This window comes from Thamnophis elegans, chromosome 8, assembly GCF_009769535.1.
Source record: "Thamnophis elegans isolate rThaEle1 chromosome 8, rThaEle1.pri, whole genome shotgun sequence".
Taxonomy (NCBI): Eukaryota; Metazoa; Chordata; class Lepidosauria; order Squamata; family Colubridae; genus Thamnophis; species Thamnophis elegans.
In genome coordinates, this window is record NC_045548.1 from 57,205,770 (window position 1) to 57,233,316 (window position 27,547).

Consider the following 27,547-nt stretch of genomic DNA (forward strand, 5'->3'; position numbering starts at 1 on the left):
TCCCACCCCACTCCAGGGGAAGGATACTGCAAAATCTCCATTTCCTTCCCACTCCAGGGGGAGGATACTGCAAAATTTCCATTCCCACCCCACTCTGGGGCCAGCCAGAGGTGGTATTTGTCGGTTCTCCGAACTACTCAAAATTTCCGCTACCAGTTCTCCAGAACCTGTGAGAACCTCCTGAATTTCACCAGGTTATTTGAAGGACCACCACCCCCTCCCTTTCCCCCCACATGTCTTATTAATCTAGCAAGAAGTACATCCTGCATGTCCCATCAATTAAATAACGCCATCTTGCAGGACTGTTGGGCCTTTTCGACTGTTGTTGCTTCTTACTGCACTTTTGGACTATTGTTGCTTACTACACTATTCCTTCCAAGATTAGATTGGTACCAATCCTGCTGGAGTTTCAGAAGACCCTTAAGACATGGTTGGGTTTGTAAGCATGGAGATAAGAATGGGAGTCTATGATGTGCTATTTTTTTTAAAAAAAGCATGAAGTTTAAAACTCAGTATAACAGTGATTTAATTCCAAAGTAATTATCACAAGAGTTGTCTCCATGCATACTGGCTTCTGAAGATTTGTGCTGAATTCATTTGAATGTATCAGTGGTTATAATTACTTCTTCATAATGCCATCCAGCCACTTTGGAAAGTGATAGGATTATTATATTTTAATCCAGCAAGGGAATTGATCACACTCAATTTCCTTGCTGGATTAAATGTAATAAATATAATATAATAAATTTGTGCTTATGTTGAATTCTACAGTTAGTGCAGTTGTACATTAGCAGATATAATTTCCTAATCAATATAGCGAGAGTTCTTTTGACAAGTAGAATAGAATGAATTCCACCAACTGATACCAAAGCACATAGACACATTTTTGGACAGTTTCATGCGACCACTTGTATATTCAATTATTGTCCATCTTGGTTTGTTTCACCTAAAAATGAAGGATGGTCATGAATGTGAGGGAATGTGTACCTGAAGGAGGATGGAGAGAATGTTGGCAAGAGCACGGCGTTTCCTAGGGCGGACTCAGAACATTCCAGAGAAAAGGCCTAAATAAGAGACTGTATAGTCCTGAACTGGATGGGGGAAGAAGGAAGAGGTTCAAGGGAGACACATTCATCAATGTGATGAACATGACCATCCAGATCTTATCAATAGCTTTTTGGGTAACTATATGCTAAGAAAGAATAGGTTCATTTGTCTAATGTAGCACAAACAGAACCTATACCTTTATGTGTTACCTCATTTACCTTACAATTGTCATTGGTGTCATATAAAATCAATGGATTTTTTGAGATTAACAAAGCAATCACTGATTATAAAGCAAGGAGTAGATATAGCAAAAGAGGAAAAAATAGTTTATAGCTCCATCATACTGTGAAAGACTGATTCTAGTACTCCACATAGATCCTGATCGGAGAAGGGTTGCTCCAGGTTCGGCCTGGTTCGGCTGAACCAGTAGTGGTGGCAGCGGGATGCTCCACCCATCGCCTGGACACTTTTGCATTGAGCATGCGTGCGAGCGCACTGGTAGTAAAACGGTTAGCAACCCACCACTGATCCAGATACTGATTTTGAAGCTATTTTATTTAAATCCCTGCAATTAATTCCCAAAGGAACTGGACTAGAAAGAATTCCATACCTCAGGCTATCTAAGCACAATCACATTGTCAAATTTGGAAGGAATCGTGAAAGTAATCCCCATTTTGTTTTTAATGCAGAACCTGCAAGATGTATGAAATTACATAGCTGATCGTCTCTGTTTAAGTACTTCTGAAAATAAGAAAGTCCTGTCTCCTGAGTTTTGTCTTCTAACGAACTGATCATATAATTAATCTTTCAGAATGTACTACATACTCCACCTTCCCTTGAGCTGTCAGAGCAGAGACACAGATGTTACATTACATCATGTCCCCTTACACAAAATTTTATATAACTTTCACACCCCCCCCCCTTGGAGTTTGAGAGAAATGTCTCTACTTTTATATATGGTAGTCTACAACTGTGTATTGTTTTCAGTTAAAATGATATCTAGCGGGTAGTAGAATTATCATTATTATTTATTGCATTTAATTCAGTTTTGTGGTTTAGGATCTAATTCTAGCATTTGTGGAGCAACATAAGATAAGTTGACTCTTTTTGGCAGGACTCTTAATTCTCTTTGTTCTAGGGTAAAAATATCTTCTTTCATCCACTTTTACTATTCTATGCATTCTTCGGTAGCTACACTATCAATATCCTTGAAATATGATGCTTAGAAAGAAGTAGGAAGTTATTGATCATTGCAATAACTATAGGGAATGATATAAATGTATAAAATTAAAAGTACTGAATCTATATTCTGGTAGTTAAAATTAGTGGCATTGGTCCCTGGTTATACTTTATAATAAACACTGTTTCTGCTATATGTCTTTCTAAAAATAACAGTTGATAAGAAGGAGAATAAGAAGCAGCTCAGGTCAAATGGCATTCTTCAGTCAACACTATTTTATTGGCAAGGAACAGATTTATAATCTCAAATAAGTGTAATTCTGTGGAATACTACTTTTGCTTATCTATTTTATTGATTTATTTATATTGAAAGGTTTCATTCAGCAACCTTTCAAGGTTATGACAATGCTGAATGAGGAAGACATACAATTTTGAATTGCACTTAAAAGCATACTGACAAGGCAATTCACATGCAAAGCTATAACATACCACACGTGATATGTTCATAGCTGCCTGATTTCCCCCTCCCTCAGTGTCCACACACCATCAGCATCTTCTACATGCTCTTCAAGGGTAGTTCCTCATAGAGCACATTGCAGTAATCTAGTCGGGAGGTGAGAGACCTTGAGTGGAGCCTTCAATTAAAGAAAGGTCTCACCTGGCATATAAGAATAAATTGTGCAAAGTTTTGGCCATACCTGCCACTTGTTCCTTGAATGAAAGCTAGAAAGGGAAGGTTAGAAACAAGAGAAAAATTATTCAACATGGTCAGGTCCTATAAGGGGAGCTGGCCAGTGCTGGATTACGACTGGTATGCCCTGATACAAGGATACCGGTGCCTGCCTGGAGCACCAGATACCATTCCGGTACGGTGCTCCGGAGGGCCCGCCCGCCCGCTCTCGCTTCTTACCTGTATTTGAGCTGTTTGGGGCTTCCGCGCACACACAAGAGTGTACGGAGTCTGCGCGATGCTCTGCCAAGCAGCTGGAGTGTCACGGAGCATTGCAGGCAGTAAGTATGTATGCACACACATTCATGTGGTGGGTGCCTTGCCCCGTTGCACTGCACTGGGATCCGGAACCCACCACTAGAGCAGGCACCACCTTCTTTAGAGCCAGTGGAACTAGAAGAAATGAATGACAAACAAATCAAATAAAAACCGAATAAACTACCACCTCTTTCAGAGAAAAGTTCACTGTTGTCAGAACCTGGTTGCATGACATTTCTTCAAAAGGAGAAGGAGGGCCGTGAGTCCAATGTATAGATAGCTGAGCTTATGGTTCCCAGTATCCTACCTATCAGTGGTGGGTTCTTACTGGTTTGGACCAGTTCAGCCGAACCGGTAGTGGTTTGGCACTCTGGGTTGCTGGAACTGGCAGCAACCCAGGCCTTCCACGCCCCGAACCGGTTCTCCGGTTCTCTTATTTTTTAGTTCTGTGCATACACAGAGCAATTTTAATTGCACTGTGCATGCACATGCGCAGCACACAGAGGAGCAAAACGGGAGTAGTGCCTGCCGGAACCCACCCCTGCTACCTTTTCAGGATAATGTTCTGTTCCCTTTATTCTTATGATACAGACTAGGTATGCTTAGCCTAAAAAGAGAAGGCTGAGGGGAGTCATGAGAGCTGCTTTCCAATACTTAAGCTACTGTCACTGGGAAGAAGGGGATCTATTCATTCTCCATAACACCTGAGGGCCGGGCAAGACACAATTGGTGGAAGCTCATTAGAGGGAGATCTAACCCGGAAATAAGGAAGAACTTCCTGACAATGAGAATGACTAATCAGTGGAATAACTTGCCTTTTGGAGCTGTGGATTCTCTATGGTTGGAGGTTTTCAAGAAATGATTGGATAACCAATTTCTGGGATGGTATAAGGGCTCCTGTCTTGGGCAGGGTCTTGAAGACCTCCAACATCCCTTCCATCTCTTTGACTCTGTTATTCTGTTTGCAATGTAACACATTTTGATTGATTGATTCTATATGCTGTAGCATACATTACAACACTATCTAAATGGATAACCACAAACAAAGCTGCCAGAATTCTATTTTCTACCCCTAGGGTTCAGGTTTCACAACAACAACAGCAGCAACAACAATAATAACAACAACATAAACAAAATATAATACAATTTGGCAGTTCGAATCTCACCAGGCTCAAGGTTGATTCAACCTTCCATCTTTCCAAGGTCCAAGATTGTTGGAGGCAATATGCTATCTCTTTAGACCGCTTAAAGAGGGCTGTAAAGTACAGTGAAGCACATGAGTCTAAATGCTAATGCTATAATGCCAATCAAACATTGTTATTATTAATTCATGTGAGGATTGAATCATAAATAACTGAAGTAAAGCATTTGAGGCCAGACAAGCCCATTATCAAAATGCTGTGCAGGTGTCCTCAGAGTTCAAGGCTGAAAACCAGGTGGCCAAACTCTCTGATTATGAAAAAATCTTTAATCTGAAGCTAACCTAAGCATTGATAGGTTCCTAAATTCCTAGTTCATCTTAGTTATAAGATTACTTCTCTCATCTGTAGTAAACATATTTGAACTGCATTCTTGAATCTTCCTTTGTTAAGTTCATGACTACATATTTGCATTATGAAAAGAGATTCATTGCTTTGTTGTTGTTAGTTGCGAAGTCGTGTCCGACCCATCATGACCCCATGGACCAGGTTCCTCCAGGCCTTCCTGTCCTCTACCATCCTCTGGAGTCCATTTAAGCTCACGTCTACTGCTTTGGTTACTCCATCCAGCCACCCCATTCTCTGTTGTCCTATTCTTACTGTGTCCTCAATCTTTCCCAGCATTAGGCTCTTTTCCAGTGGGTCCTTCCTTCTCATTAGGTGGCCAAAGTATTTTGAATTTCGTCTTCAGAATCTGGCCTTCTAAAGAGCAGCCAGGATTGATCTCCTCTAGGACTGACCGGTTTGATCGCCTTACAGTTCAAAGGACTCGCAAGAGTCTTCTCCAGCACCAAAGTTCAAAGAAGTAATGGTTTCCTATTAGCTTTGCTACCGTGTTTCCCCCAAAATATGACAGGGTCTTATTTTTTTTTACTTACAAAATATGGCCTTGGGTTTATTATAGGGGAGGGCTTATTGTTTTGTGGTTGTCGGGCAGCTGCTCCCTTGCGAACTGGCTCCCGAAGAGCCGGGCACAGCTTCAGAGGCGAAGCAGCCATGAGGTGGCTGCTGCAGGGAGAGCTGGGCAACTCCCCCCTCTGGCCAGGCAGAACACTACTCCCCAATCTAGCGGTATCCCGAAGGCGGCAAGCAATGTGAGCTCCTTTCTCCCCCCAGCTCCGTGACTTGGCGCCTTCAGGATACCGCTATGTCAGTGAGCGGTGCTCTGCCTGGCCGGAGGTGGGGGGGGTTGTCCAGGGGGTTTATTTTCAGGGATCGGCTTACATTTTTGCCCATGTGAAAAATGTGGCAAGGCTTTAGTTTTAGGACAGGTTGTATTTTCAGGAAAACATGGTACCAATTTGGAAATGTGTACATGCACGTGCTTGCTTCGCTCATGCGCACTGCTTCTGTGCATGCACAGAACCTTTTGTGCATGTGCAGAGCATCCATTATGACATCTGGACAGGTGGGCGGAGTCTCCTGCCACTGCTACCGGCTCACCTGAACCCGGGCGAACTGCCAGAATACCACCTCTGGTTCAAAGGCCTCAATCTTTGGCAGTCAGCCTTTCTTATGGTCCAACCTTCACAGCCATACATTGCAACTGGGAAAACCATAGCCTTGACTATGTGCATTTTTGTTGGCAGGGTGATGTCTCTGCCTTTCAGTATGCTGCCTAGATTTGTCACAGCTTTCCTCTTCAAGAAGAAGTATCTTTTAATTTCTTGATTCATTGCTATGCCAAAGTAAAGCTGTGACAATTTGTATACTTTGATCAATGTCCAAAAAAACCCCTATTTTACATAAAAAGAATTGGCCTAAAAATACTTGAAGTATTGCATACAATCCTTAACAGGTACTACCTGCTCTTCAAACAGGAATGTGAATCCACATAGATCTCAAAGTGTATGCCATAATTCAACACGAAATAGGTCACTTACATTCAGTAACTAATAGCACCATTTTGAAATGCAAATGAAGGTAATCAAATCCTATTATTAGTGTTCAGTCTTTCACATTGTGAGCAATTTTGATCCATTCCTTCTGAACTAACTAGCATCATTTGAGAGTTTTTAGTTTCTGATTATTTCCTTTCTTGATGCTACATTTCTATGGGGTTTAGAAGTGGATTTTGATGAGGCCACTGCAAAATACAAAATGTATTCATCTTTAGCTATTGTCTTATAGACTTGTATATATGTTTGACAACATTGGCTTACTGAATGATTCATTTGCGCTTCAGCTTAAAAATAGATGGACTGACATCTAGACGAAAACATATGAAAAACAGTTGCAGGAATTGCGTATGTCTAGTCTAGAGAAAAGAAGGACTAGGGATGACATGATAGCAGTGTTCCAATATTTGAGGGACTGCCACAAAAAAGAGGTTCAACCTATTCTCCAAAGCACCAGAAGGCAAGACAAGAAGCAATGAATGGAAACTGATCAAGGAGAGAAACAACCTAGAACTAAGAAGAAGCTTCCTAACAGTGAGAACAATGAACAAGTGGAATGGCTTGTGTTCATAAATTGTGGGTGCTTCATCACTGGAGGTTTTTAAAAAGAGACTGAACAGCCACTTATCTGAAATGCTATAGGCTCTCCTGCTTGAACAGGGGGTTGGACTAGAAGACCTCCAAGGTCCTTTCCAACTCTATTATTCTGTATTCTGTTCTGCCCTTGTAGAACTCTCTGATTCAAGGCAGTATTCATGCTTCCTTCAGTGATGGCAAATTGTCCTGATTATGAGCAACAAAGCATTCCCAAATCATAACTTTATTCCTTCATGCTTAATATGCTTAACACTCCGACCTTCTTATTATGGCACAAAGTGTTCACATTTCACCAGACATAACAATATTGTAGTCTGAAAAGTTTTACTTTTGATTCAGTGGTCTAAAGTTTTTTGGGAGTGTCATCCAGGTGCATTTTGGCAAATTGAGATGAGCATCAATGTTTTTTTAGGGAGTAATGGCTTCCATTTGCTATTTTCAAATCCCAATATGTACACAATATTTTTCTGAGGGAGAAGACATGAGCCAAGTCAGGAGATGCCAGAAGCTGCTTGGATGTGTTATGGACTTTTTGTGTGACTTTTTGGATCATTTTAGGCTACACACTTGGCATAATTTTAACAGAACAACCATTCTTTGAAAGATTCAATACTGTTTCTGTCTGTCTGTGGATTGCTTAAACTCCAGAGTTTCAGAAATAGGTTTGAAATCTTTTCCAGACTGATATCAATGTTTTTTATGCATTCTTTTCTGTTATTTGTATACCCAGATTCCATTTATAAGTCAGCAGGATTCTGGTGAGAAAAAATCTGGCACAGTTAAGCCATAGGCTAGAAACTGGGAAACCATAAGCTTGAGTTCTGCCTTGGGCACGAAGCCTGCTGGGTGACCTTGGGCCAGGCATGTGCTCTTAGCCCTAGAAAGATGGTAATGGCAAAACACTACTGAAAAACCTTGTCAAGAAAACTGCAAGAATTGGTTTAAGTCAGTGATGGTTAATCTTTTTATCCTCATGTGCCGAAAGCACATATGCGTTTGTGACAGCACGTATGCGCGTGCCTACACCCATAATGCAATGCACCCCGAAATATTCCTGCCCCCTGTGTATATGCATGTGACCCCCCACCCGTGCTCTCTCCTGTATGCCCATGCGACCCCTCGCGCATGCATATGTGACCCCCTGTGCCCTGTTTTGCACCTAGCATGCCTGCCTGAAGCCTCCTGGGACCAGCAATGTTCCACAGGGGTGCCCCCGCACGCATGCATGCATATCTCCTGCCTATGTGGCAATCAGCTGAGCGGTGGGAGGTGTGCGCGCATGTCCATTGGAGCTGAGCTGGGGTGACAGCTCACATGCCCACATATAGAGCTCCTGTGCCACCTGTGGCACACGTGCCATAGGTTTGCCATCCCCGGTCTAGGCATTTTTCCAGAATTGACATAATTGAATGGGGGAAAAAATATTCTGATAACATCAGTAAGACTCTTTATAACATTCAGTGACAAAGATAAACAAAAATGCAGAAATCCAAAAGGAAGTGAATACTTTTCACCAAACTATTCTAGATATTTATATCTAGTTGAAAAATAGGGTAATTGATTAAAAATGAGTTCTGAAGGCTATTTTTATTTTTGTAATTCTGTTATTTATGAATCGTTATTCAAATTTATAAAGTTAGTACAGAAGTAAACATTTTGGCATATTTGTTTTTCTTTAAATATTTATACTCTCAATTATCACTATCCTTATATATTTTAGCACATAGTATACTTGTATATGCTACAAAAAGAAATAAGATTTTTAATATAAAATAATGAAATAAAGTTAAAATTAAAGTAATAATACCATTCCCAGAGAAAAGCCTCCTTTTCTTTACATCCAACCAGAGTCTGCTTTCTTGTAACTTAAGACTATATTTGTGTCCAATGCTCTGCAGTCTTCTTCTAGATAACAACTTTTCACAGATCGAAGAAGGCTGTTGTATTGTTTCCTTCCATTGTCTTTTCCCAAAATTAAATCTACAGTTGCTTTGAAGAATAGTCATGTAGGTAGTTCTCAGCTTTCAATCCTAACTGGGACTGGAAATCTGGTTATATATCATTACAATTGTAGGTTAAATCACTCACATGACCAGAAGTTAATTTTATGGCTTTTTTTCCATGGCAGTTGTTAAGTGAACCCATTCATTTGATTGCATATTTTTTTTGCTGGAAATTTGCAAACAAAATGCCGGAAACCAGAAAAAAAAATACTAAAATCACAGTCATGCGGTTACAGAATGCCACAATGGGTTGCAAAGCTGAACTGTCCAACATTCAATCATGTGGCTGTGTGATGTGTGTGGTGTGACAATTTACAACAGCTAGGAGTGCTCTAAAGATCATAAACTACCTACTCTGTGGCTGTCGTAACTTTGAAAGGTCAAAAATAACTGGTTTTTGAGTCAGGGATTCTTGTAGTTAGTTGTGACTTGATCAATAAATAACATTTTTTCAAGTATATTTTACTCAAGAGAATTGAAAAAAGGGGTGGAATTTTAGATCAAGCTTTAAGTTACTGTTTCTACGTTATAAAAAGCAGATTTCACACTTTTTATTTTTGCCACGGAATTAAAATGTCTGGTATTAAAAAGAGATCTACAGTTAAATATATTACTAGATAATACCAGCTTATACAATGTTTATTTCTAAGTAAGCATGCAGAGGATAGTTTTTTAATCATGCTAGATTATTATTTCAGAGTGCAGCAATACCACTATTAAACACAAGATGGAGTCTCATCCTTTGGTATAAATAGTGAAGTTTCTCACAAGGAGGGAAAAAAAAGACCTGTGAAAATGAAGATTGAGATCCAGTTTGTTGTGTGGGAGGCTCAGACTAGCAAGCAGGAGATGGTAAGTTCAGTCCCGCCATAGGCACAAAGCCAGCTGGGAAACTTTGGACCAATCACTTACTCTCAACCCAAGGAAGGAGGCAATTGTAAACCACTTCTTAAAAACCTTTCCAAGAAAACTGCAGGGAGTTTTCCTGGTAGTCTGTAAGAATCAGATAAAACTGAACAGAGAAAAAAAGGTTGCTATTTTTCAAAATAATCCATCTTCCACTTTTTAAAATTAAGACATGTATAATATAAATATAATGTTGTTTTATTTGAATACAAATTATAATATAATTAAATTCTAAGTGGTATATATAGATATGTAATCGAAAAATGTTGAAACATTCTAAAATGATAGAAATATACAGAGGCACAACATTTTTTACAGAGAAAAATATAGATGACTGCATGATCATTACTGGGAAAGAGTTGGGAAAAAATTTCAGAAACTATGCTCTGCATACTTTCCCTATCCTGTTTGTTTTAAAGCGGTTGCGAGGGACTCCAATACCAAGCAGAGCAATGACATTGTAGAACAATTGAAATTATTTGCAGAAGTCGTATCAATATATACGGAAAATAGTTGTGCAATTTATATGATACATACAGTAGAGAACAGAACAGCTGAAAGAGTTGTTTGTTTATTTTCTTCTTTCTTTTTTTGCTATTTTTTTGGTAAATAGATCCTGTCAAGCAGTAATAACTGATTTTGGTCCTACAACTTTACTCTCAGCTGAAATTGATGCTGATCTGCAGAGAATGAAGCCTGAGGCTATTTTTCTTTTCCTGATGAGAGAGCTCTTGGCCTTCCTTCCCACTTTATCTACCCGCTGCTTCTATTGCGTATGATCCACCCCAAAGAATTATTCAGAGGCCTTGGCATTATGAGGCACGCTTGATTTAGCAATTAAAGGAACCTGTTAACCAATATCCTCTTTCCTTTTCTATGAAGATTTTTTTTTTAAAAAACAAACTTTTCTAAGATTTTTGATGCCTCTTCTGAACGTTTTTTTAAAAACAATATCCAAAATGAAGCAAGTGATGGGAGGTCACAATGCCTTGGAGATAGGGTAACTGGAATGACCTCAAAAATAATACCAGACAGACTAAATACAGCACCACTCTTTGGCTGTTATGTAGTTTTGTGTATTTTCAAGTATTTTCCCGAAGGTTATCTACAATTTCAATCTTTAAAAAACACACATCAAAATAGGAAAACTATAATTCTAGGAGGATTATTTTAGTCTGAACCCATTGGAAATATATGCAAAGTGGAAGGACTGATATTATAAAATCAGATGTGTTAGCCTGGCAATAATACTAAATTGACTGTGTTCTTCTGAACTTGGTTGTGATTTTGTTAGTTTTTCAAGTGATAAAAGAGCATCTTTCTGAGTAAACAAACATATTTCTCTGATGTCAAATTACAGTGGCACATTAATATAACTAAAACTCCTTGAAAGGTTTTGGGACTAAAGATTAAAGATAATCATTGGTTGTTAAGCTCTGAATCAACAAAGATGAACTATTCTACTATTTCTGATTGTGCTACCAACATTTTACTACCAATAAAATACTTGGCGATTTCATACTTTTCTATTATTAGTTTGGGAGAAAATATTACTAAACAATGGCACAGTTATGGGCCCTTACATGGTTTTTTATAAAAATAGGCTATTGATAATATTTTTCAGAATTCAGGGTTGGGGTTTTGGCATTTAATGTAGCAGTCTCTTGCATAAAATAATGTTGTTGTTAATAAAATATGTATATTTTATTAACATTTCAGGATTTCATTTCTATAATCCAAGATAATATGTTAATTGCTGGGCAATAATGGCAATTTTTGTTTGAAAATTGGGTTCTGGAGATACTACAGAAAACAGACTGCTTAGCTGGAAAACTTCAGCTGACTTAAAATTTGATAGTTAAATAAAATGAATCTGATTTGACAGTATTGTCAAAATCATTCATTTTAGAAATAATAAATACTTATAAAATGTATAGATTATAATTTTAAGACAATTTCTTATCGATTAAATTCCATAAGATATGTAGTTTATGCTCTTGTATTAAGAAAATAAGCTTGGACTTTATTTGTTAAATAGGATTAAATAAGTAGTTAATCTTAAAAAAATAATGGTTAAAATTGTATTAATTTAAAACATTGTCATTTAATGTTATTTTTAATGTTCTATAATAATTTACTGTGTTTCCCCGAAATAAGGCCTTATTTTCAGGGAGGTCTTATTATTTTTGAGGTACAGGAGGTGGTGAGTGTGGTCTCCTCATGGCTGTTGTGTTGCACTATTTTCGGGGAGGGCTTATTTTCAGGGGAGGGCTTATTTCAGCGCATGCGTTCAAAAGCCCAATTGGGCTTATTATCCAGGGTGGTCTTATTTTCGGGGAAATAGGGTATTACATCTCCTTTTAGTATGAATTTGTCAAGATTACTTTCAAAAACTGATGATATTTTCTGTGTATTATTTGTAGGTAATGTGGGTGTGTAATTCATGTCGAAAGCAACAAGAAATCCTCACAAAATCTGGAGCCTGGTTTTATAACAGCGGAACTAACACCCCACAGAAGTCTGATCAAGAGGGTTTTAGAGGACTGCAGAATGAAAAAGCACCTCAGGACAAAAAAACAAAGCTGCAAGAACAGTCAGCCTTGGAACGAAGTAGATCCCAAGGGATTACAAGGCAAGAGTCCATAAACGGTTCTGGAGGAAAGGTGGTGGGTGACCCAGCAGACAGGTAAGGAACTGACTTAGTTTATTAAAAAAAACAGTTGCTATATTGTTAATATATTTTATTAGCAAGAATTTAAGGATATATTTAGCTACTTTTAGGAGTTGGCAGGTCTGTTTTATATATGATACCATGTGAGGCCACATCTGAGAGTTGATGATGGACCAGACTCATCTTTTCAGCAAATAAATATAAAACAACAAATAATAAAACATAATAAATTATGAATGTTTATTTTAATTAAGTAATATGAAATCTTAAGGACACATCAATTAATATAAGGCTTGATGCTGTTTGTTGCTCAAGAGTAGGGGTCCCCCAACTTGATAACTTTAAGACTTGTGGACTTCAACTCCCAGAATTCTCCCGCCTGCTGCTGGAGAATTCTGGGAGTTGAAGTCCACAAGTCTTAAAGTTGCCAAGTTTGGGACCTCTGCTCAAGAGCAAGATGGGAGTAAATCAGGGACAAGTCTTGGCCACTACCATTCCTTCCCTCCCTCTTTCTGCCTCCTTATGGCTGCAGCCCCATTTCTGCTGCCATCTCTCCCTCCGTTTTCCAGGCAGGTCTAATGCCTTGGTCTTACCTGCATGCCACACTCATTGCAACGGAGGCGCCAAATATGGGGCGCCAAAGATTGTGAGGGGGGAAACCAAGTAGATTGACTGCAACAGTAGTCTATTGTTATTACTGGAAATTTATGTGTTTTGGAGCTTATTTGGCAAGTTTTGACCGGTCAGTATGGTTAATCCCATTCCTCAGCAGTGATAGCCTCACCACCCTAGTTCATAATCTGGTAACTTTATATTGCCCAGTATAAGAGCTCTTGATAGGCTTCACAAACTGCAGCTCATGTAAAATGAAACTGCTGTATGGAAATGTTACAGGTGAAGTTTAGTTCCCTCACTAACTGTTCATATTTTCATATCTTCATATTTAAACCTTCCATTCGGTATAAAGATCTATTGTGGGGTCTTTCCTCCCATAGTCAGAAATGATACATTATGTAAACACTTGATAGTTTGGTTATGCAGATTATACATATCATATATATTAGCAGGATCATTGAGAGGATTATTATGTGCTGCAACAAGACTAATATGGCTCCCTCCAAATGCAGTGTGCGCACCCCCTGCGCATGCATGCCCCCCATGAGTGCATGACCCTCCCACATGCGCCCTGCCCCAGCATGCTGCGGGTGCAGGGCATGTGTGGCGGTGGATCACTGCTTTGCCAAAAATCCATGAGTTCACTGTTTCGAAATCTGTGTCAATATCTGCAGTTAATAACTGCATTACACGGCCATTTTCTCCTTCATGCCCCCTCCCATTTGAGCTCCATGGGCCCCGGAACAATGTACTGGCTGTACCTCCCTCTCCTCAGGACTGTCTATTAGCAGTTGTAAAAAAATGCAAAATGTGTGAAAAAAACCCCATTGTATTCACTGAGAACTGAGTTTGTGTGAAACCTTTTGATGCATGTGAGTTCAGCAATTTATCACTAGATGGTGCTGTTAAAATTCAATTTTTGCAAAACAGCCACTTTGAAGTCTATCATGAAGTGTCCTGGGAAATTGAAATGGTCAGATATTACTTTACTCTTGTTTTAAGTCCTATTTGGTCTACTCTGCGGTTTGCCCTAACAAATACAAAGACAGGATTAGAAGTGCCTTTACATGCTCTTCCTACAATTTAATATATGCCATCGTCTGCCAGCAATGACCCTCTGGATTCTATATAGGACAAATGAATTGTCCCCAAAATTAATGGATACATTTGACATCAAGACTGAGTGTAATAAACTGGTATCTTACTCTAGGGCTTCAGACAACTAGTGGATTCATGCAGGCAACATATTAAACTGCCTGGATATCTTTGATAAATTTTATAAAACCACTTATCTGATACAACTGAGACAAAGAACTGGAACCATTGCAAAATAATGTTTTCAAAGCCTAAATATATTCTATGACTTTTAAATCTGTCTATCTACCGGTATCTGTATGTCCGTTAAAGAGGTCAAGAAAATTAATAACGGCACAGTTGTCGTCGTCCCCCCCACTCCTCATGAAACCTGTTTAAATTTCAGAGTTATTTTGCATCAAGAAAATATAGGTAGTTCTTCTGAAAGAAATATTTTGTGACTGGCCATATTGAATCCAGCTGCTCTTTATAGAGCAGTCATTTTGTTTCTGCTCTTTAATCTGCTCTCAAAATTAAACAATCCAGTACAAAAATATTGCTTATTTTTGCTTTAGTACAGCGATGTGAACATTTTCATTGTTGGGTGCCAAAAATGCAAAAATTAGTGCGCGTGCGTGCCGGCACCCATAATGCAAAGCACGCATGCACACACAATCTCCCCCATGCTCCCCCTTTACATGCGCCACACTGCTCGCCTCCAAACTGAGCTTGGTATTTCCTATGAGCTTGATATTTTCGCCCCTCCCCCCGCGTCAGGAAAGCCTCCGGAAATGAACTTCTGATATATGTTTTTTGCCCTCCTCAGGCTCTGGAGGCTTTCCTGAAGCATGGGGAAGGTGAAAATGGCCTCCACATGTTGGCTGGAGCTGGTGGCTTGCATGTTGGCAGGTATGGCTCCGTGTGCCACCCGTGGCACGCGTGCCACAGGTTCACCACACGGTTTTAGTATGTTAGTGGTAACTAGGTTTCTTAAGAAAATGAGAAGAAACAGGAAAAACCCTGGAATGCAGTGACTTTTAGCAGTGGTGCCTATATGAATTACTTTCAGTCAGGATTCAAACCTGATTTAGGTACTGAGATACCCGTGATTGCACTTGTCAATGACCTCGCGTGGGATTGGATGGTGCCTGGGCTCTCCTTGATTTCTCACTGACCTCAAAGTGCCTTTGTGGCCTGACTTAGAAGACTGGAAGTGGGAGATACTATGTTATGCTGCTTCTCCTCTTCTGCTCTAGTTCCCGTCAGTATTCATTGGGGGTGGAGAAGTTCAAGCCCGAGGCCTCTGCTTTACAGAGTGTGTCAGAGCTCCAGTGTCATGCCACTCCTGTTTAACATTTACATGAAGCCATTGATGAGGTCACCCATCAGAATGGGGTACAGTAGTAGCAGCAGCAGCAGCAAGCGGATGATTCCTCGTTGTACAACTCCACCTTGGGCCAAACACACACAATGCTGTGGAAGCTATATTTTCAATACTTTAAGCCAAGGGTGTCCAAACTTGGCAACTTGACAACTTTAAGACTTGTGGACTTCAACTCCCAGAATTCTTCAGCCAGCTATGCTATGTTGGAGAATTCTGGGAGTTGAAGTCCACAAGTCTTAAAGTTGCCAAGTTTGAGCACCCCTGCTTAAGCTATCTAAATGTTAGAATGTTAATAAATTCTAATCATGTCATATATTGAAGCAACACGGTGTAGCAAGATGTTCAGCAGTATAATTAAAAGGGAACAAAGAGCAATCCTGCTAAAGTCCTATTCCAGTGCCTGGAGGCTGTGAGGATTTGGGCGATGGAGACGCTGGCCAAATCCTGGCAAAACTGAGGTGCTGTGGCTTTGGCTACTGTTCAAATGGTTGGTACCAATGCGATTTGTGGCTTCTCCAAGCCGGATCATTCATTCATTCATTCATTCATTCATTCATTCATTCATTCATTCGTGTGTGTGTGTGTGTGTGTGTGTGTGTGTGTGTGTGTGTGTGAGAGAGAGAGAGAGAGAGAGAGAGAGAGAGAGAGAGAGAGAGAGAGAGAGAGAGAGAGAGTGTGTGTCAGGGCATAGTAATCAATGTTCCCTCTAATTTTTTTTCAGTGTGAGCGGAAAAGTATAGTGTTTGAGCGGCATATTTTCATGCCTGAGCACCTGAATTTTTTTCACATATGTCACCTAAGACAACAACAAAATCAGTATTATTTGAAACTCAAAGTTATGTTTATTCAAGGTACCCGCTTAATTAAAAGTGTTATATAATATCAGTATCACTTAACAACGCTCCTGCTTAGCAACCAAAATGTTGGCTCAGAAAGTCTGGCATTTGAAGCACGCAAGTCTTACAGCTGTTGTTACAAGACCCTTGCACCCCTAACCCTTTAGGGAAAAAAACCCCCCAGGGGTCTTCAAACGTGACAGCTTTAAGACTTGTGGACTTCAACTCCCAGAATTCCTCCCTGAGGGGAATTATATATTTGGACTGTTTCATAGTTACATTAGAGAACTACATTGTTAGAACTTAGCACAAAAGATACCTTTTATCTGAAAATCCAAATAGAGTAAACCTGCTATTATCCCAGAGCACTAATGTCATTTGTCCCAATCTGTTTTACGAGTCTGTATTAAAATATATATTTTCACTAAATTTTATAGATCTATATTTCAGGAACCTATCAGAAGTTAGGGCAAGATAAGAGTAGAAGAATGAATTTTGTTGCAGGTCATGGGGATTTTTTCAGCATCTTAAAAGTGGAGTGCATGTGCATTGAACTAGCAATACCCATTTAATAACAAAAGGAAATGGCTGAATAAAATTTGGTAAAGTTGCAAGCAGAGCTGTAAAAAGCTTGTGGTTTTTAAAATCATAGAATCAGAAGGGATACTGGAGGTCTTCTAGTCCAGCCCCTTGTCCAAGGCAGGAGTCTTTATATCATCTGAGACAAATGGCCCTCCAGTCTTTTGAAAACCTGTAGCAAATGAATTAAGATTCCATTGATTTTAATTGTTCTTACTGTCAGATTTCTCCTTATTTCCAGCTTGAGTCTCCTGACAAGTTTCCATTGGTTCTTGTCCTGTCCTCAGGTGCTATTGCTGCCTCCGCCTCCTCCTCCTCCTCCTCCAACAGCACCAACACATTTGCTGCCCAGCGCTGCGGCTGAGGTGAAGCCGCCAAAGCTCCAGCTGGCGCCCCCGCAGCGTTAGGCGGAAATCCGGCAGTGCTGTTGGAGGAGGAGGAGGAGGCGAACCAGCCTGCCACCGCCGGCCACCGCCAGCCCCGCTGCTCTTCCCGCCCCCTTCCCAGCCCCACAGTCCAGCGGTCGCAGCAGAAGCAGCCCCGGGGCTCCGCTGCCGCTCCCCGCATTTTCTGGACGGGGATCCCTTGGAGAGGGGATTCCTTCCTGCGAGACCCTGTCCAGAAAATGCAGGGAGCGGCAGCGGAGACCCGGGGCTGCTTTTGCTGCGACCGCTGGACTGTGGGGCTGAGAAGGGGGCGGGAAGAGCAGCGGGGCTGGCGGTGGGCGGTGGTGGCAGGCTAGTTCGCCTCCTCCTTCTCCAACAGGCAACAGCACTGCCAGATTCAGTTGTAGCCGCCTGCAAAGGACTTCCACACGTTTCCTTAAGAAATCTCTGCGCGGCAGATAAAAACTTCTGCACGGGTTTTTTTTTGCAATGTGCGCGACCGCGCAGGCGCGCACCTTAGAGGGAACAGTGATAGTAACACAGGTCAGCGTCAGTGTCCTTTGTTCTCCATCATTATTCGAAATGGTTCAAGGTTAACTCACCCTTCCATCCTTTCGAGGTCAGTAAAATGAGGACCCCAATTGTTGGGGGCAATATGCTGACTCTGTAAACCACTTATTGAGGGCTTTAAAGCACTGTGAAGCGGTATATAAATCTAAGAGCTATGGCTCTTATGCCTTTTAAAGATATGCATATGTTCCATATGTTTACAGTGCATTTAACCCAATCATATCTATATTTTGATTGCTTTGGTCAGAAAAAATCATATTTATTAACAATAATTATATAGGAAGCATAGAGTCTCCATTTCACTCTCTCAGTGAAACGGAGCCCTTCTACCTAGAGAATACTGGTAAAGCTTCATTGCCACTTCCTTCTCCATTTTAGACAATGGGGATTTCTTCCAGCTCCAACATTAAGCTGCTAGACTTGTATGTAAACTGATTGGCCTTAAGATGGATAAAGAAATACACTTCCAGATGTTAACCCCTTCCTGCACTTCAGTAATGATGATGGCTTATGTTCTGCCTGGGCTGCACTTTCCAAAGCCCCCAATTAGTGGATTCCCATTTCTGTAATCCTTAAGTATTTTTCTTTAATTGGGTGGGCTTTTGAGGATGCTGCTTCCCTTTACTAACCTTTTATATGATTTGTCCTCCATTGACCTCTCATCATATTCAACACTACCGGTATCCTAATTGGTGGAGAGGCAGAAGAGGAGGAGGAGGAAGAGGCATATAGTTATGAACTAGATGGGATATGTTTACCTTCAATGACACAAGGTGCAGCAGAACTGGACACTATGCTTGTGCCAGCACAAATTATAAAATTCTACTTTTAACATTTAGCATGGACAAGTCAGAGATTGTCCTTCCTGGTGGACTGGGGACAGGCACACAGTGGTGTTGTGTGTTCCTGTTATTAAGAAGAGTTCAGTGGTTATTCCTCATGCTAGGGAATCTGTACTCATGCAGATGAGACCGGGGTGCAAAGGAAAGAAAACAGAGGAGGAAAAAACTCCACCCTTTTACTTGTTCTATATGCCTGTCCCTTTCAGCAAGAGCCTTCCTCTCATTATAATTAATAAGAGCCAAGGTGGCGCAGTGGTTAAATGCAGCACTGCAGGCTACTGCTAGATCAGCAGGTCAGCGGTTCAAATCTCACCGGCTCAGGGTTGACTCAGCCTTCCATCCTTCCGAGGTGGGTAAAATGAGGACCCAGATTGTTGGGGGCAATATGCTGACTCTCTGTAAACCGCTTAGAGAGGCCTGAAAGGCCTATGAAGCGGTATATAAGTCTACTGCTATTGCTATTGCTATCATTATATAACATCCACTTTGTTAATGGTCAAGCGTCGCCTCTATCCCCTTCCCTAACCTACCCATAGAGGAAAGAAAATAAGTTGCCAGAAGAAAAAACACTCTTAAGCCTGATTGCAAGATAAAGAAAGCCTTTAGAGGAGAGAGAAAAGGAACAACAAAGAAGCCAGCTGTTTCTTATCATAGCAAGCTTATTGGGGGCATAAACCCATGAAGGAAGTAGAAATGAAACACATATGAAATGCACATTTCTGGTATTTAGGACACAAGAAAGAACTTGCAAATAGAACAGTGGATCTCTGCATCCTAATGCATGCTGGGCATATAAATGGTGTTCCCAAATTGCTTTGTTTAGAATGTTGTTTGCTTACATTTGGGAACATGGGTGTAAAGAAATATTCAGCTTATTTAGATATGAGAGATTCTACTGAGGCTTTTTTTTTGATGTTCATTGCTTGTTGACCTGCATTGGCAAGGACAGTGTTTAAAATTGCTACAGGAAGAATGCCTGTACGAAGCCTAACAAAGAATGATGAGGGTTCAGTAGCCCCCGAAGCCAATCAGTATTAGGAAACTATATACTCTGCAAAGATTCTGGCAATGAGTTCTATAATGCAAAGCAAGGCTATCCCGCTGTTTAGCCACATTTCTTTTTCTTAGGCAAGAGAAACTGCCACATTTCTTTTGACAGGCTTACAGTATTTGCAAGGCATGTTTAACCAGAAAAGGCACTTTAATTCAAATCCATGTGGAGTTCTTTTAACCCCTTCCTAGTCCCACAGCTGACTGAGGTTAGCTGTTCATGCCCCACACTTCGCTTGTGGCACAAGCACGTCATTGCAATGTAACCCAATGTGCTGCCACACTTCTGCTTTGAAGCATAGCCTCCCAGGCACTTTTCACCCTTGTGTGTTCGTTTATAAAAAGACCAAAATCGGTGGTGAGCAAAGCACAAGGAAATTGTTATTGCCAAGCATTCAAATGTTAGATCACACCTGCATTTTTCATCAGAGGTTTGTATTTTCTTCACTATCGTTATCTTATTTTATTCTATAAATGCATAAGACTGCTAAATTCTACAGTTCTGAGCAGTAAAAACAATCATACAGGATTCCCCCCCCCCATTATGGCCCTGGGTACCATGGATGATGGCTGGGATAACAATTCTTTGAGGGTTTTTGTATGTTGCTGTGGGTGTGTGAAGTTTGGTGATTTCTTCCGCTGTGCAATGCATTGCCAGTGATGCTGGGGAGCCAAGGGTTGCCAAGGGAGATGTGAAAAGCAAAAGAGGCAGCGGCTGAGAAAATCCTGTCTAAATCTGGCTGGACAGTGGTAGACTGGTGGAGGGGCAACAGCTTCTCAGCTTCAAAAGTGTGGAAGGGTATGGCTGCCTGTCAGCAGAGCCTCGTGGGGCTAGGATTAGCTAGTTTCAATGCAGCTGACTGGTGGCATTTAACAGGCTCCTGATGGCACAGTGATGCAGAGAGGAGGAAGTCAGGTTAACAGCAACCTTATTTTTCATTCTCCTCCTCCTGGCTTGTGCTGAGAACAGGAGGATACTTGGCTGGCCCAGGGGACTCTAGTGAGGAACCTGGGGCTACAGCTTCCTGGGAGTAAGAATCCTTGTTTGAAAGAGGATGGATACCAAGACAGCAGCAGTGGGACCTGGAATAGGTGGTGGTCTTGTGGAAGAACTGACCTGTTCTTCTCCTATGGCTGCACTCATCTTGGCAACTTCTTCTCTTTCTCTGGGACTCAGGATTTAGATGGATTGGCATTATTTCAATTATGGTGGCTGGTGGCCTGTAAGTAGGGGTGGGTTGCTCCTGGCATTACTGCTGGTTCGGTGCGCACAAATATTTTGTGTGCGCATGCCAGATGTGCGCTATGTGCGCATACACGCCAGACGCATGCTATGTGTGCATGCACATTTGCACAAAAATAGGTCTGTGCATGTGTGAAACATTAAAAAAGCAAAAAAAATTACATTTGTGCAATTGCAATTGTTCTGCGCATGCGCAGAACCAAAAATCAAGATGGCGGCCCCATAGGAGAACCAGTTCGGTGGCGTGGCAGGCCTTGATCCCTGCTGGTTCCAGCAACCCAGGCCACCAAACCACTACTGGTTCGGTTGAACCAGTCTGAACTGGTAGGAACCTACCTCTGCCTGTAGGGAAAGACTTGCAAGGATATATATTTTTAAATTGTTATTTTGGAGAGGGAGCTGAATCTCCTGTCTTTGGGTAAGAAATGGAAAATAAGAAGAAGAAGAAGAAGAAGACCAAGAAGAAGAAGAAGAAGAAGAAGAAGACCAAGAAGAAGAAGAAGAAGAAGACCAAGAAGAAGAAGAAGAAGAAGAAGAAGAAGACGACCAGGTTCAGCCTGCCAGGCTTATGGAGTGTGAAGCTTGTTAAGTGACTCAGGTAGGAGTGGGGTGGCTAGGAAAAGGATAGAGAAGGTTTGATAGGAGAGATTGCTCAGGTTAGCCACTAAGTAGTCTCAAAAGCACCATTAACTTGGGGGGGGGGGTGTTAATGTACCAGTATCTCTTGTTGCTTATGTTGGGTATGTTGGGTTTCTTCAGGATGGGAATGGGTAAGGAGAAGGAGAAGGAGAAGAGAGCACTGCATTAATGAACAGCACAGGGAAGTATGGCATATTCTGGCATCCTGTCTTCAGCCACAAGACTGGTCTCCAGAGCTTCAACGTCTGCTTGCTTGCTGCTATTTAATATCAGGTTGGCTAGCAAAAAATACTTTCCTCGTCGATGATTAGGTTATGCATTAGAGGACTGTTCTGGTTTGCATGATTGAAACTTGGTTGGGCACGGGGTTATCCTCTCTGGCATGTTCTCTCCTGGGTAAGGCCTAGTGCTTATTTTTGGGGTCAAAAGAAAATAAGACCCTGTCTTATTTTCAGGGAAACATGGTATTTTTAATGTCTTGTGAGCCATCTAGGCCTATGGTTACAATGGAGCCAGTTTGGCCAGCGGTGAAGGTTCCAAGCTAGAAACTGGGAGACCATGAGTTCTAGTCCTACCTTAGGCATGAAAGGTAGGACTAGATTTTGGACCAGTCACTCTCTCTTAGCTCAACCCACCTCATAGGGCTGCCTATATTTACTTATTGTACTTTTAATTCTTATATTCATAATTGTTTTTATATTTCTATTTTAGTACATTGTAAGCCACCCAGAGTTGCATTGGATAGCGGTATGTGGCATGTAATGAGTAAAAATAAATTACAATAATGGTGAAATAGAAATCAAAACATAAAAATAAATATGGGCAACGATGTAAACCTTTTAAAATAATACATTCAATGAAAACCACAAACCACACAGATACCATAAGAAAAGCAACCATTAAAAGGCAGTCAGTCATGCGAGATCTGCCATCCTCTGACTTAAGATCTGGGAAAAGAGCAAGGTTCTTAGAGTCCTTCTGAGCACAGCCAAGGTGAGGCCATACGTGTCTTGGTGCGAATGGTGCTCTGGAGGGCAAAAGAAGGCACCCTTCCTACATCTCATGATGTGACACTTTTAATGGATGGGATTTGGAGCATGCCAACTCTGCTTGACCATACAAGCTGGACAGAAGCCAGAGAAGACAGATGGTCTTTTAGATAAACAGGCATCTATGAAGGGCATTATAGGTAATAACCAGCACCTTGAATAGTTTCCAGGAGCCTACTGGTGAAAAGTGCATCTCACACAGGAAATGTGTTACATGAGCCTGAGATGAGCTATGCACCTAATTGTCTGTGTTACCACATCCAGGACCAGTTGCAGCTTCCTACAGCCCCATGTAGACCGCATTGCAGTAGTCTATTGTTTTATTGTTGCTTTATTAGTCATATCATGGGCTATTTTTGAAGTATTTTACTTTGAAAGGCGATGTATAAATGAATAAAATCAATAAAATAAATTGATTGTATTGTTGCAAATCCTGTACTAAGTATCTGATTTATCTTCTGAAGTGCAATCTGACTATCACTGCGGTTTTCTGTGCATCCTAAAAATACAACAGCTGAGTCTCAAGCTGTACTTAAAAACATTACTTAAATATTCAGTTTTAGTTTAACAGTAGAGAGAAGTGAGATGTATATCAGTAGCTTCAGCAATGATTAGTAACTTTTGTGGTGAAAGGGAAACACTCAAAACAATTTATTGATGATGCATCTTATTTGTGTGTTCACCACGGGGGACACAGGTATAAAAGACAGGCAGTAGATTAACCTAATCTAAATAAAGAACTGTCCTTTCTACATTCTTGAAGGTATGTTTTGATCAGGGGTGGGTTCCTACCAGTTTTAACCTCTTCTACAGAAGAGGTTCCACAAATCTACAGTGCTGTTTAGAACTGGTTCCAGCTCCCTCCCTCCGCCTCTCCGCACATCATCAAGATGAAGAGCAAGAGGAGGAATTCTGGGAGTTGAAGTCCACAAGTCTTAAAGCTGTCAAGTTTGAACACCCCTGGGGTTTTTTTTCTAAAGGGTTAGGGGTGCAAGGGTCTTGTAACTTGACAGCTTTAAGACTTGGGGGCTTCAAATGCCAGAGTTTCTGAGCCAACATTTTGGCTGCTAAGCAAGAGTGTTGTTAAGTGAATTTCACCACATTTTTTAAGTTGGCCATGGCCACCCAGTCACATGGCCAGCAAGCCACTCCTCCAAAGCAGGCCGCACCTACAGAAGAGGTTCTAAAAAATTTTGAAACCCACCACTGGTTTTGATGCATAATAAATGAGAATATTTTCAAGCAAATGCTACAGTGGCATCATGGCTAGACTGAGTTATTTTGCAGAGCACATTAGAAAATTTGGGGTAACTTTAATAAAATAACAACATATTTTATTAAAGTGTACATGTAGGCCTTACAACATATGCTAATGTTCATTTCATCTTTTTCTCTGGTATATTTTTTATATTTTCCCTGAACTTCTTGGTTTTCTTCATGACAATCAATCAATCAATCCAAAATTAATGAGAAATTGTGGGCTGCGTTGTACTTACTACCTTACTATAATTTTACTAGCATTTTCATGCTACAATGCTTTAACATTATCCTTCCATATACTCTTAGAAAGCTTTTGCTTTATGATAAAATTATCCCAGACGAAATGCCTTTGATGTCCCTTTTGTCTCTAGTTGTTTATTTCCTAAAGTACCTGTTTACAATTTTGAAGTCTATTTATTCAATACCTCACTTGGAACTAATACAGTAGTAGTAGCAGTACAACTAACAATACATATGGAATAAAAATGCAATAGTATTACAAGTTAACACAATCAATTACAAAATCATAATAAAAATAAGGATCCTCTACGCTAAAAGACCCACAAAATATAATATTAAGACCTATATATTGATATCATTAAGCATGATAGCTGGAGGGAAGAGCCCCTTACATTCACATATGAAAACAATGTGATAAATTGCCAGCAACTCTCAGTATTATGATGGTAAAAGATTGGATTCACCACCACTTATGAGGTGCCTCTCCATACACATGAACTATTTAAGGTGCCATTATAAAAAACAGGGATGCGGTGACTCAGTGGCTAAGATGCTGAGCTAGTCGATCAGAAAGGTCGGCAATTAGGCGGTTCGAATCACTAGTGCTGCATAATGGAGTGAGCTCCCTTTACCTTTATCTTTATAAAAAAACATTCACAGCAATGAATGATGATGACAGAGGAAGGAATTGAATAAGGATCAGTGGCCCAGTAAACCAAAATAGGTGAATATTTTCTTATAAGGGCACTTTAAACAGTTCACCAGTTCAGAGAGACAAGTCATAGATGGTGGTGAATCCAATTCAAATAGATTTATTGGCCATATTTCAAAAATGATATAGCTGACATGCTGATCTAATAGGAAGGGAGAAAAAAATGTGAAGATCACCCAGATGGATTGATCAAAAACATCCTAATATCATGCTGTAATTTATATTATGTCTACCCTTTTCTTTCCTTTGAAATGTAGTAGGCCAAAGATATATAAGCTTGGTGTTGCTTTTATTTAAGACAGCTCAGCAATGCTTTGCTACAAGTTCAGTGTACATTATATAGTATGCATGCTAATAAATTTATGTTGTATCTTTATGTGATGTGGTTGCTTTAAGTGAATCAGATTTTGGCTACAACAATAAGTAGCTTCACACAGTGTAAATGGATTATCCATTGATTTCTGTTTCATAAGCCAAGACAGTAAGAAAAATGAGCATAGAACTTAATGTTGCCAGTGAATAGTGTTCTGGTGAGAGAGATGTTCCCAGAGGATAGGCTTCAGCACAAGTCCGAAAGTTCAGAAGACTAAACCTCTGGTCCTGGTGACTGACCCGGGTTTCATCCTCCAAGATGTAAGACGTGAATCTTGAGTGAGCTGTTCCTTCCTTTCCCATAGGCCAGTGTTTCTCAACCTTGGCGACTTTAAGTCCTGTGGACTTCAACTCTCAGGATTTTGGGAGTTGAACGCCACAGGACTTAAAGTTGCCAAGGTTGAGAAACACTGTCATAGGCAGTGGTTACCTAGGCTTCTAATTTCATATTTTTGGAACCATAGTTTCAGTCATCATGGTAAATGATCAAAAGTCTTCATGGTAGCTGAACTTGCAGACAATAATGAAGAAAAGGAGGCTTTGCTGAAGTTCACTGTGTATTCATTAATCCATTGCTCACTCAGCACCAACACATTTGTTAAGTTGGAACCAGCCATGGCAACTGCAACTTGCTTATTTGTAGCAATTATTTCTGTGGTCAGTCTCTGAGGGCATGATGTCTCCCCTCTGCCCTGCTATGCCCCACCCCGATGACTTCCCATCCATCCATTGCTGGACAGTAGGAATAAAAAACAACAACACAGTTGTACTGTGCTTCCTGTCACTTTGGCTAGAAGAAATAATTGAGAGAACTCTGGTCAAGTTCATCTATTTTTTTTTAGAAAAGCTCTACTATGTCATTAATGACCAATGAACAAGCTCAAAAAAGACAACAGAAGTTAAGCCTTTTATTGGTGCCCCTAAAGGCTGATGAATCAAAAAGGGAGGAAAGCAACAGTTTGCCATTCCAATAGTGTATTGGTAAAACAAAGGAAAACAAAGGCCCATTATTTCACTAGTTCATCATGTTCAGCTTCTTCAGAAGAGGACAGGACCCCAGCAGCCCAGGACAAAAGGGCCTTGAAAGGCAGCAGCCTATTAATGGAGAGGAGAAGGCACACACAATACACAGTTGCCAATCAGAGGCATTTACATACTACAAAATAAAGCAGGAGTGTCAAACTCTATTTCATTGAGGTCTGCATCAGGGTTGTGTTTGACCTCGGGGGAGGCAGGGAGGGCATGGCCAGGGTAGGTGTGGCCACCTCGACATCACTCGTCAAGGGCCCGTTTTTGGCCTCCTGCAGCCCTCTGCCAGCAAAAACAGAGCCAGGGAGGGCTGCATGTGGCCCTCCCGGGCTCCCTTTTCGCTGGCAGAGGCACCACAGGCCAGTCCTTTGCTGTTTCCAGGGAAGCCCTGCGGGCCAGAGCTAAGCACCCTGCGGGCTGGATGTGGCCCGCAGGCCTTGAGTTTGCCATCCCTGAAATAAAGCACAGCAGGTGAACCATGTAACACTCTTCGTTTTGGCAGAAGTTGGGATATACGTATTTTGACTCAAAGCAAGAAAAGGTGGGGAAAATATACCTTTGTGATGGGCTAGGATAATTGAACACTTTCTGTGCTGTGTGTTCCTATTCTCAGGAAATGGTTAGTGGTCTGTCCTTGTACTGGCACAAGCATGGTATGTGGATGAACCCAATATGTGATAATTTTGTTAGATAAAGATCACTATGGCTACACATATTTGAAAAATGAATTGGAAGAAGTGTTTGAACATTCTTATGCAAGCATAGCTCTCTGTGTGCAAAATTCTGTCAAGAAGTCAAGGTATTTTAATGAATATAAGAGAAGTGTTGTGGTCACAGAAGATTTGAAGTGATTCTCATTCCTATATAAGTTTGTGTCTCCCAAAGATAGGATCTATAACCATCATTGTTTTCATTTTAGGAAGTAATACGTAGGGATCTACAATAATTTCTTTGAAAAATTATGATTGAGGCTGGGGTAGATTGTCTCTGAAATTGTAGCCATTATGCTACCTTGTTAGAATAAGAATTTGGGAATATTTATCTAAATACTTTAGCATTCTATTGATTCTTATGTAGTTCCATTTGGTTATACTGTAGTACAGTGATGGTGAACTTTTTCGGTACTGAGTGCCCAAACTTGAACACAGATGCACTGAAGTACCGGAAATCTGAAGACCA

The 27,547-nt window shown here is 40.7% G+C and overlaps 1 protein-coding gene across 1 annotated transcript in view; it reads left to right on the forward strand.

Annotated features, from left to right (window-relative positions):
- Positions 1–27,547, forward strand: part of RIMS2 (regulating synaptic membrane exocytosis 2) — a 301,167-nt gene that overhangs the window by 62,265 nt on the left and 211,355 nt on the right. The window contains 1 exon segment of the mRNA XM_032222740.1: positions 12,241–12,503. Coding sequence (XP_032078631.1) covers positions 12,241–12,503 — 263 coding nt within the window.